At 36.1% G+C, this 11,258-nt stretch overlaps 1 protein-coding gene across 1 annotated transcript; it reads left to right on the top strand.

Moving 5' to 3' along the window:
* Positions 1-1,669: 1,669 nt before the first annotated feature.
* On the top strand, positions 1,670-2,755 carry LOC120005045. The gene is made up of 4 exons (XM_038854474.1): positions 1,670-1,819; positions 1,912-2,039; positions 2,150-2,367; positions 2,503-2,755. Exons 2-4 carry the CDS (start codon positions 1,917-1,919, stop codon positions 2,519-2,521), a joined length of 360 nt encoding a protein of 119 aa, XP_038710402.1. The 5' UTR covers positions 1,670-1,819; positions 1,912-1,916; the 3' UTR covers positions 2,522-2,755.
* The last annotated feature ends 8,503 nt before the right edge of the window (positions 2,756-11,258 follow it).

The raw sequence follows: 11,258 nt of genomic DNA, 5'->3' as shown, positions 1-11,258 counted from the left end.
ACTAAAATAGTGGTCTTATTATTTTCTATTCTAGCAAAATCACCCATCAACGGCATTTATACTAGGAATATCAATGAACTTGATAATGGAAATTGCTCGGGCTACCCTTTTTTTGATTATGGAATTTGTTTCTTAGTTCAAGATGCTTTTATTAAATGGAATCAAAGAATAAGAATTAGTAGATCTGTTCTACCCAAAAGGGAAATGGAGTAGAGTTTTGAATTTATAATCTGATGATCATCGAGTCATTCCAATCCATCGGGTGTATTGTTTTGATTTTTTTTGAGTAATATATATGAAAAAGTGAAAATGCATCTTGATTTCTTATTAACACTGACACCCATTCGAACACACCTAGTGTCATCTCACAAAAGCCCAGACCCTCTAACAAACCAACTACATACCAAAGAAATCAACCCTAGTTAATTGGTGAGTTCGTAAGCGAACACAGCATTTGACGAGCCATAAGCAATCATGCTCGATAACAACTCGTTTGTGTTTGTTCGTCGAGGTTAACAAACGTTTGAATACCACTCTTAAACTCGATTAATAAACAAGCTGAAGACTTTGAAAATTTACATGCTCGTTAATTACCTTGACAAACAAGTACATGGACAAGGTTTTTGGAGTTCGATGAGCTTCAACGTGATAACTTTCTTAACAAACCAATTCAAACACGATAAAATTGGTTAACCGAAACTATTGGAGTCAGATCCGGCCGTCGTAAATCACTCCTCCGCAAATCACCATCACTTTGGGACTTACATTGACGAGCTCTATGGGTTTCAATCCTTAGATGCGTGGAATAGTCGTCGGAAAGTAAAAAATCCGATTTTGACACGAAGAAGTTAGTATGGATTGTAATTTGCTTTCCCCAATAGTTTATAAGTTTAAAATTCAAATCTTATAATAGAGGAGTGAGTTTGTTTCTCCACCAATAGTTAAGGAAAAATGTTAAAGAGCTCTACGCATGTAACGCAACTCATCTTCATGCCATGTCCATGTCAACAGCCAAGTTGGGAACCTCAACTCCATTGTTTTCTACACAATCGTGACCACAAGGCGCAAAGGTGCGAGGCTTATCCACTTTATGCCACCAAACCAACCCTTCATTCCCAATTTCGGTACTACTCTTTGATTGATTGATAGACAAAGAAAAGTAAAGAAATCTTAGGACCAGGCCGGTCGGGCGGGGCCTACCTTGACAAACTAGTCCCTACACGTGAAAGGTAAACTAAAGATTGTCGTTTACTAGTCCACATCAGCACAGCACAGAGAGTTCAAAGGAGAAGCCCACCTAACATGAGCCGACTCGTAAAGAAGAAAACCAGAGTAACGCGGAACGCGGGGAGGCAGGTGCCTCAACTCCGGGCCTTGGCGGACGGACGAAAGGAGACGAAATGAATCTCCTCCCTCGTTGACGCTGACATGGCAAATGGTGACGTCAAAAATTATCCATTATTTTGGATTAAAAATTATTCCGGATATCAAATCCGCGACTAAATCGCGCGAATGGGGCCGTTTCGCCATAACTTTCATAGGTTTTCTCGGAAACTTCTCTTTGTTCCTGCTGCTGCTGCTTTGTGACGGCGGCTGTACGTGTAATAAAATCCGTGCCACAATGTGTTGCCACGTCATACAATCCTGAGTACTGAGTTTCACGCCCGCTCTTTCCTTTACTTCTTTGTCTTTGCATGCCCACTATATAAATATAAGAAGCCTCCACTGCCGAGCTCAACTCTCACCCTCTCGCACCAACTCTCAGATCTCTGTCTCTGTTGCCTGAGCTTGTCTAATTGTCTTGATCGAGCTCTGCAAGGTATTCTTCTTTTCGATTCGGCAAATCTATCGATAGATTGACTACCTTTTTTATTCAAAAAACAAGCTACTATATTTGATTGCTGAAATTAGGGACAATGAGCGCGGAAGAGAGAGCAGAATGCTCAATCATGGCACTAAAGAAGAAGGACAAGGTTTCCATAATCAATCGTGTTAAGAAGAAGCCTCGCAGGTCATCTTCGCGTAAGAGGAGTCTCCAGGTAGATCTTCAATTTTCAAATCTACTTCGTCGACTACTCTGTTGTTGTTGTTGTTGTTTTTGGTTTCGCAGTCTAAATCTTTGATTTAATGTTTCTGGTTAAAACTACAGAAGGTAAAAAGGGGGACTTTCAAGCGGATTCAAGATGAGATGGCGGAGGTGAGAGCAGAGACTAATTCCGTGAAAGAGTGCCAAGAGACGATCCTGACGGAGTTGGATGATCTCAGATCTGATATCGCTCATACCAGGGAGGTCAATAAACATGTTATCAGGCACAACACGCGCACCCACCAGTTGCTTGATCTTATGCTTGCTAGGATCATTACTGGGTAGGTTTCTCCCGACTTCTCTGTTTGCATATTTCTTTATAAATACTAAACATTTCTATGAGTTTGATTGTGTATGTAAGTTGAGTGTTTCTGTTTCTTGAACTTATGGTTCTTTCTTGTCTTTCTTGTTGCTAGTTCGGGAACAGTGCCATAGCATGGATCAAGTCTCCTGTGATTCAAGGAAGACCAACACAACTGATACACATCTTGTGACCACCTTCATACCATTGTGTTTTTATAGTGTTTTTCTGTTTTTGTATAATACGCCTAAACATCATGTTAACATTCGTAATAACATTGTACTTTTATGATGTAATGATTGTTCTGATCATGTTGTAGTGTATTTCAATCTTTCTATATTAAACCTGTCTATTTTGGGGCTTGTATAGATCTGAGATTCGTGTGTGCGTCAACTTCAATTTGTGAAGTGCATTTGGAATTATGTGTGTGGTAATGTATTTGGAAATAGTCTACTGTATCTATAACTGCTTTTGTCGAGATGGTGTCTTTCTTACTGCTGGTTATGCAAAAGGAAGATTGCTGCCTCAACCTGCTTCAAGATCACTGCTCCAGATTTTGTTTTCCCAGGATTGCTAACATTCAAAGAATCTCTTCATCAAGAGTTTCCTGACATGAAGTCTCCTCTTGCAAATCTCGGTTGCAGGCTCCTCAAAACCATCCTGGTGGACTCCAACTTCTCTCCAATTGACTCTAGCTACTTGCTCTTGCTTCATTTAGCATTTATTCTTATTTGGTCTATGTAAAATGTCGATGATTTTCATACTTATTTGTCCTTAAATACTTTCGTTTTTTTGGATGAGTCTGTACTACATGCTGTCTCTTTATGTTTTGCAAAGTTTTTGCTAAGGGACGTACTCAATATGTCCAGGTAATCTTTGTCTTAATCAATGTCTTCTTATTAAATAAAAACGGAGAGTACATTTCTATTTTACTGCATCCCATTCCCTGCTTTTGCGCTTGATATATTTGAATTGGTTCAATCTTTTTCTTGTTGGACCAAGACTTAGTGTCTAGTCAACATTGTGTTTTTGATGATTGTGTATGATTGTATACTAAAATGTGTGTGAGCATGCTTGACTTGAACATATCCTAAAATGCTAGAAAACATGCTTAAATGGTTATTTGGTTAATTGTTTAATATCTTAATTGTGCATATACAAATGAAGGCTTATGCATATCTCTATGTGAATTTGATATCTATATATTTTTGAGATAGTGCTGGAAATTAAGTTTTGAAAATAAATATACATGGACTAAGTTAGGGTATTAATCTTCTAATGATCATAATTTATCTTACTTAGGTCCAAATTACTTGAAACTTGAACCACATGCACATGAAGGTTTAATATATGTTCTAGGACTATAATCATGAGAAATTAAGTGCATCACATATATATTTGGTCATATGCTTAAATTCCGCCAAAACTAGGTTTTACCTAATTTTGTGCATATGTGTTCTTTGTGAACGTAGTGAACCAAATGAACTCCGATTTAAATGAAATTTCGTGTGCATCTTAGTTTCATCACTATGAACATATTTGACTTAGTAAAGTTCAAGAGAAAATGTCATTTACACTGAGTTTGCAAAATAACATTGAATTTACACTTAGAATTTATCGGTTTCACTATTAGTGACTTATTTGCTTGGTTGAGTGACCAAACGATTTCCGATTGTTATGAAATTTTATGTGGACATTCTAATATATATAAAATGATTTATCATGCAGTAATACGAATTTTCTGGGTTGTTTTTCTAATGTAATTAACCTATGCGCTCTATATGAAGCTCTTTGAGCTTACATGCAATTGGGGAGTTCTACCTCCTATTTCTTTGTAGGTTAATCATCATGAGGATGTTATATCACTCAGAATTCAGTTTGCTCAAGTGAATTGAAGTCCGGTTTTCAAGTATGAGCTTGGATCTCTAGAAAACCAAGAAAAACCTATGTTCATCAACCTTCCACTAAGGCATTTTGATTGATGATTGGAACTAGCCTTAGGGCTGTATAATATGGATATATTGGTGCTGCCAAATTCAGAGTTTGAAGTCAAGATTGGAGGGACATGTTTGGTCATGTGAAGGATCTCTTATCTTCATCAAACAAGATCTTGCACATGCTTCCTTTATTGAGGTCAATGATAAGATTTTTGTGAGAAGAAAATTGATGAAGCTAAAGGACAAATGCAATGGTTGAAATTTGTAAGAGATGAGAAAGTATATTTTGCAACTAGACAAGACTTAGATTATGAAGATATTCTTGAAGACTACAAGCTCCAACGGTACACTAATCTATGGCCGAGATTGAATTGTTTTGAATTATGAATGGATCAGATTACAACAAGACTTGAAGGGTTAAGATGACCATTTAAAAGGTGAATCCAATGGTTGTGCATAAGACCATATTCTTGCTTGCAATTTTTGACTTAAAAGAAGATCTTACTTGATTTTTGGAGTCAAAGATGGCTGCAAGTTGCTACACATTTTGTAGGAAATCGTTGGAGATACCAAGGCCAAGATTTGATGTAAGTTTGATCAAATGGTCAAAGATGACAAAATTGTTGGAGATACCAAGGTCAAGATTTGGTGCAAGTTTGATCAAATTGTCAAAGATGGCTGCAAGTGCACATGACAACTCAAATCTTGGAAAGCTAGACTTAGAAAATCATGCAAGTGCAACGGCTACATATTGCAAGGTTGAGATTTAATGATCTATTCATTCAATGGCCAAGATTTGCACATGTAATTGAAGGTCGAGATTTGAAGATAGAAAAAGATCCAATGGTGGAAATCACAAGAGCTTGGTAAATTATAAAGAGGGGTTCTTCCTCATTCCAACTTGGAGAAGCCAAAATTACATTGAAGAAATTCTTGTTCTCAAATCTTCCAAGCTAGTTTGTGCCATTGAATCCAAGCTTCTACCCAAGCCACTCTAAAGGCTTCCTCACTATTTTGCTTTTGCAAAGAGGGAGTGCTTCTCATTTGGCTTCTTATTTTCAGATTCGAAAATCCTCATTATTCTTCATTTTCTATCCAACCCGTGAGGTGATATTGTGATTCTTGAGTGTTCCTCAACCCCATTTGCTTAGTGCAAACCTTGAGTGAACCATTTATACCGAACACTTGTAAAAGTCCCTTCATTGGGCAAAAACCTTGTTGAGGTTGAGTTTAAGGGAGTGCTTGAAACCCTTGGTTGTAAAGTTTGAAGATTATCTTGAAATCTTCAGTTTTAAGGGTGACCTAAAAACCCTTGTGAGTTTTGTGGAGCTCTTGAGAAAACCACATCCTTAGTGGAGGTTGAAAAATCCTAGGTTGGTGAACCTAGGTAGTAGATGTAGGAGAAGAGTCTCCGAACTACTATAAATTGCTGTGTGGACTTTCTTGATTGCATTGCTTGCTTGTTGATTGATTAAGTGTTTTGATTGCAGAATTTTCTGAACCACTAGTCTGTCCGTGCACTGTTCACATAGCTAAACTTTGAATTTTAATCTGAATTTTTGATATAGTATTCATTAGGGTGTTGTGATACTGCATACCAAATTTCATTGAATTCTGACTTGATTTGCTAGGTGAAATTTGAGTTGTTAAATCTGTGCGCAGTGTGTTGTTTAAAAAATCTGTTTTTACAATTCCTTGATTATTTGATAATTGATCATTCACCATATTGTATCACATCTTGCATTGAAATGAATATTGATTAAGATAATCATTAGAGTCCAAATTTGTGTGCTAATTGTTAATTGACATTGATTTCCTTTTAAATTTTAAAAAGAGATTCCTATCGGAATTTGGGGACACAATTCACCCCCCTCTTGTGTTAAGTACGATCCATCATTTCTCACTTCATTCTTTTCCATCTCTAAATGGCACTTCTTTTGGAAGATTCGACTTTTTGGAGTTTTTTTTTTTTTTCCATACTCGGAAGGTCAAAAAAAAAAATGATCTTGAACCCAATGGTCATGCTACATTTCCCTGCAGATTATATGTACTGATATGACACTGTGCCCCAAGATAGGAATACATTAATTAAACAAAGAAAAAAAGATGTTCCCATTAGATTCTTACTATGTCACAAAATTTAATATCAGCACAAAATCACTAAACGATGATTTCACAAATATTAATTATCATGTATATCGATGACTGATATCTACCATCCCCCTGAACAACACCCCAAAAATATTAATTATCATGTATATCGATGACTGATATCTACCATCCCCATGAACAACACCCCAAGAATGGTAAATAGAGACGGCCTCCAAGCTAATATAGCTTAATAGACGATAGCTCCCCAGTTTTAACATAACCCTTGGCTATTAATGCAGGAGTATCACAAATCCCTAAAATAATCCAATTCAGGGGCTGTAGACATTGTAACTAGATAGATAAATTTTGAACAATTGCAATATCTCGTAAATAGGAGTTAACACAATCAATGCATTAAAAATTCAAAAGTTTTAGAGGTAAGATTCACAGTCAGTACACATTAGTAAAAAGGATAACAACCTGATGTGCGTATATAGTATCATATACAAGAGTCCAAAAAACTCCATAAGCACAGTGGGAACACAATAGCTGGATCAAGAGTTCCTTCAACTGCAGCCATCCCAACAATGCTCCCCAGTTAAGCGTCAAACCAAGAAACGCTTGAGGCTGCCCTAAGAAAGTTGTATTTAACATAGACATTGATCAGTTATCATGAAACATCTCATCAAACTTACAAAAAATAAACAAAAAATAAGATGAACACTATTTGCACCTCGTTTTTTTACTAAATACACCTCATTAACCCTTTAAAAACATACTAGAATGAGGTGTACTTAATAAAAAATGGGGGTGCAAATAATGATCATCAAACGGAAGGATATACAATTGAGAAAATGTATCTTTACCCAAAATGTAAACCTCTTCATGAGAGGATAGGAAAAGACCAGAAACAAAGCTGAAGTTCCCAAAATGCGGCTGTAAAACATAATCAGAAAAATATTAGTTCCAAATTGCTCTGCCACTAGATTCAAAGTTGGTAAACAAGAACTGAACATATTTGCAAAGCAAAAGCGAAAATAAAGTCAGGCGCCATTGAAAAGAATTCTTATGGTCAGAAACAAAGGGAACAATATACTTCCGAACACACAAATAGCGAAAAGCCTTTCCAGGCCAATATACATGGACAGGACTAAGGAAAAAGGAGTACGGAATCAAGTCCGCCGCATTTATTTTGTATGCTCTGTAGATTTTATTTGTGTGAAAGGTATGCTACAGAAATATCGTTTTTGTGTGTATTGTTGGATTGATTGTTGCTTTCATGATGTAAACCGCAGGGACTTTTGTCGAACATGTATCGTGCTCCATATCCAATACCAGATTAATGAACAGATGCTTGCACAAGTCTAGCAATACCCAATCTCAAACCAATGACAACAAATACAGCTCAGTGGTCACTCGTATTAGTAACCAACAAGAACCCCAAAAGAGATCGCCGCAATTTTGATGGGCCAAATATGCAGCATGCACAGTGGTCGGCCCTGCAAATGGCATGCTTGACTTGAACATATCCTAAAATGCTAGAAAACATGCTTAAATGGTTATTTGGTTAATTGTTTAATATCTTAATTGTGCATATACAAATGAAGGCTTATGCATATCTCTATGTGAATTTGATATCTATATATTTTTGAGATAGTGCTGGAAATTAAGTTTTGAAAATAAATATACATGGACTAAGTTAGGGTATTAATCTTCTAATGATCATAATTTATCTTACTTAGGTCCAAATTACTTGAAACTTGAACCACATGCACATGAAGGTTTAATATATGTTCTAGGACTATAATCATGAGAAATTAAGTGCATCACATATATATTTGGTCATATGCTTAAATTCCGCCAAAACTAGGTTTTACCTAATTTTGTGCATATGTGTTCTTTGTGAACGTAGTGAACCAAATGAACTCCGATTTAAATGAAATTTCGTGTGCATCTTAGTTTCATCACTATGAACATATTTGACTTAGTAAAGTTCAAGAGAAAATGTCATTTACACTGAGTTTGCAAAATAACATTGAATTTACACTTAGAATTTATCGGTTTCACTATTAGTGACTTATTTGCTTGGTTGAGTGACCAAACGATTTCCGATTGTTATGAAATTTTATGTGGACATTCTAATATATATAAAATGATTTATCATGCAGTAATACGAATTTTCTGGGTTGTTTTTCTAATGTAATTAACCTATGCGCTCTATATGAAGCTCTTTGAGCTTACATGCAATTGGGGAGTTCTACCTCCTATTTCTTTGTAGGTTAATCATCATGAGGATGTTATATCACTCAGAATTCAGTTTGCTCAAGTGAATTGAAGTCCGGTTTTCAAGTATGAGCTTGGATCTCTAGAAAACCAAGAAAAACCTATGTTCATCAACCTTCCACTAAGGCATTTTGATTGATGATTGGAACTAGCCTTAGGGCTGTATAATATGGATATATTGGTGCTGCCAAATTCAGAGTTTGAAGTCAAGATTGGAGGGACATGTTTGGTCATGTGAAGGATCTCTTATCTTCATCAAACAAGATCTTGCACATGCTTCCTTTATTGAGGTCAATGATAAGATTTTTGTGAGAAGAAAATTGATGAAGCTAAAGGACAAATGCAATGGTTGAAATTTGTAAGAGATGAGAAAGTATATTTTGCAACTAGACAAGACTTAGATTATGAAGATATTCTTGAAGACTACAAGCTCCAACGGTACACTAATCTATGGCCGAGATTGAATTGTTTTGAATTATGAATGGATCAGATTACAACAAGACTTGAAGGGTTAAGATGACCATTTAAAAGGTGAATCCAATGGTTGTGCATAAGACCATATTCTTGCTTGCAATTTTTGACTTAAAAGAAGATCTTACTTGATTTTTGGAGTCAAAGATGGCTGCAAGTTGCTACACATTTTGTAGGAAATCGTTGGAGATACCAAGGCCAAGATTTGATGTAAGTTTGATCAAATGGTCAAAGATGACAAAATTGTTGGAGATACCAAGGTCAAGATTTGGTGCAAGTTTGATCAAATTGTCAAAGATGGCTGCAAGTGCACATGACAACTCAAATCTTGGAAAGCTAGACTTAGAAAATCATGCAAGTGCAACGGCTACATATTGCAAGGTTGAGATTTAATGATCTATTCATTCAATGGCCAAGATTTGCACATGTAATTGAAGGTCGAGATTTGAAGATAGAAAAAGATCCAATGGTGGAAATCACAAGAGCTTGGTAAATTATAAAGAGGGGTTCTTCCTCATTCCAACTTGGAGAAGCCAAAATTACATTGAAGAAATTCTTGTTCTCAAATCTTCCAAGCTAGTTTGTGCCATTGAATCCAAGCTTCTACCCAAGCCACTCTAAAGGCTTCCTCACTATTTTGCTTTTGCAAAGAGGGAGTGCTTCTCATTTGGCTTCTTATTTTCAGATTCGAAAATCCTCATTATTCTTCATTTTCTATCCAACCCGTGAGGTGATATTGTGATTCTTGAGTGTTCCTCAACCCCATTTGCTTAGTGCAAACCTTGAGTGAACCATTTATACCGAACACTTGTAAAAGTCCCTTCATTGGGCAAAAACCTTGTTGAGGTTGAGTTTAAGGGAGTGCTTGAAACCCTTGGTTGTAAAGTTTGAAGATTATCTTGAAATCTTCAGTTTTAAGGGTGACCTAAAAACCCTTGTGAGTTTTGTGGAGCTCTTGAGAAAACCACATCCTTAGTGGAGGTTGAAAAATCCTAGGTTGGTGAACCTAGGTAGTAGATGTAGGAGAAGAGTCTCCGAACTACTATAAATTGCTGTGTGGACTTTCTTGATTGCATTGCTTGCTTGTTGATTGATTAAGTGTTTTGATTGCAGAATTTTCTGAACCACTAGTCTGTCCGTGCACTGTTCACATAGCTAAACTTTGAATTTTAATCTGAATTTTTGATATAGTATTCATTAGGGTGTTGTGATACTGCATACCAAATTTCATTGAATTCTGACTTGATTTGCTAGGTGAAATTTGAGTTGTTAAATCTGTGCGCAGTGTGTTGTTTAAAAAATCTGTTTTTACAATTCCTTGATTATTTGATAATTGATCATTCACCATATTGTATCACATCTTGCATTGAAATGAATATTGATTAAGATAATCATTAGAGTCCAAATTTGTGTGCTAATTGTTAATTGACATTGATTTCCTTTTAAATTTTAAAAAGAGATTCCTATCGGAATTTGGGGACACAATTCACCCCCCTCTTGTGTTAAGTACGATCCATCATTTCTCACTTCATTCTTTTCCATCTCTAAATGGCACTTCTTTTGGAAGATTCGACTTTTTGGAGTTTTTTTTTTTTTTCCATACTCGGAAGGTCAAAAAAAAAAATGATCTTGAACCCAATGGTCATGCTACATTTCCCTGCAGATTATATGTACTGATATGACACTGTGCCCCAAGATAGGAATACATTAATTAAACAAAGAAAAAAAGATGTTCCCATTAGATTCTTACTATGTCACAAAATTTAATATCAGCACAAAATCACTAAACGATGATTTCACAAATATTAATTATCATGTATATCGATGACTGATATCTACCATCCCCCTGAACAACACCCCAAAAATATTAATTATCATGTATATCGATGACTGATATCTACCATCCCCATGAACAACACCCCAAGAATGGTAAATAGAGACGGCCTCCAAGCTAATATAGCTTAATAGACGATAGCTCCCCAGTTTTAACATAACCCTTGGCTATTAATGCAGGAGTATCACAAATCCCTAAAATAATCCAATTCAGGGGCTGTAGACATTGTAACTAGATAGATAAATTTTGAACAAT

Source organism: Tripterygium wilfordii, chromosome 9 (genome assembly GCF_013401445.1).
Source record: "Tripterygium wilfordii isolate XIE 37 chromosome 9, ASM1340144v1, whole genome shotgun sequence".
Taxonomy (NCBI): Eukaryota; Viridiplantae; Streptophyta; class Magnoliopsida; order Celastrales; family Celastraceae; genus Tripterygium; species Tripterygium wilfordii.
This window is presented reverse-complemented; position numbering and strand designations above follow the sequence as displayed.

What these genes read in the sequence shown, in the direction of transcription:
- LOC120005045 (XM_038854474.1), top strand. Translation starts at nt 1,917, where the DNA reads ATGAGCGCGGAAGAGAGAGCAGAATGCTCAATCATGGCACTAAAGAAG. An exon ending in CGCGTAAGAGGAGTCTCCAG is followed by an intron (nt 2,040 to 2,149) that starts GTAGATCTTCAA and finishes TTAAAACTACAG; the next exon opens with AAGGTAAAAAGGGGGACTTT.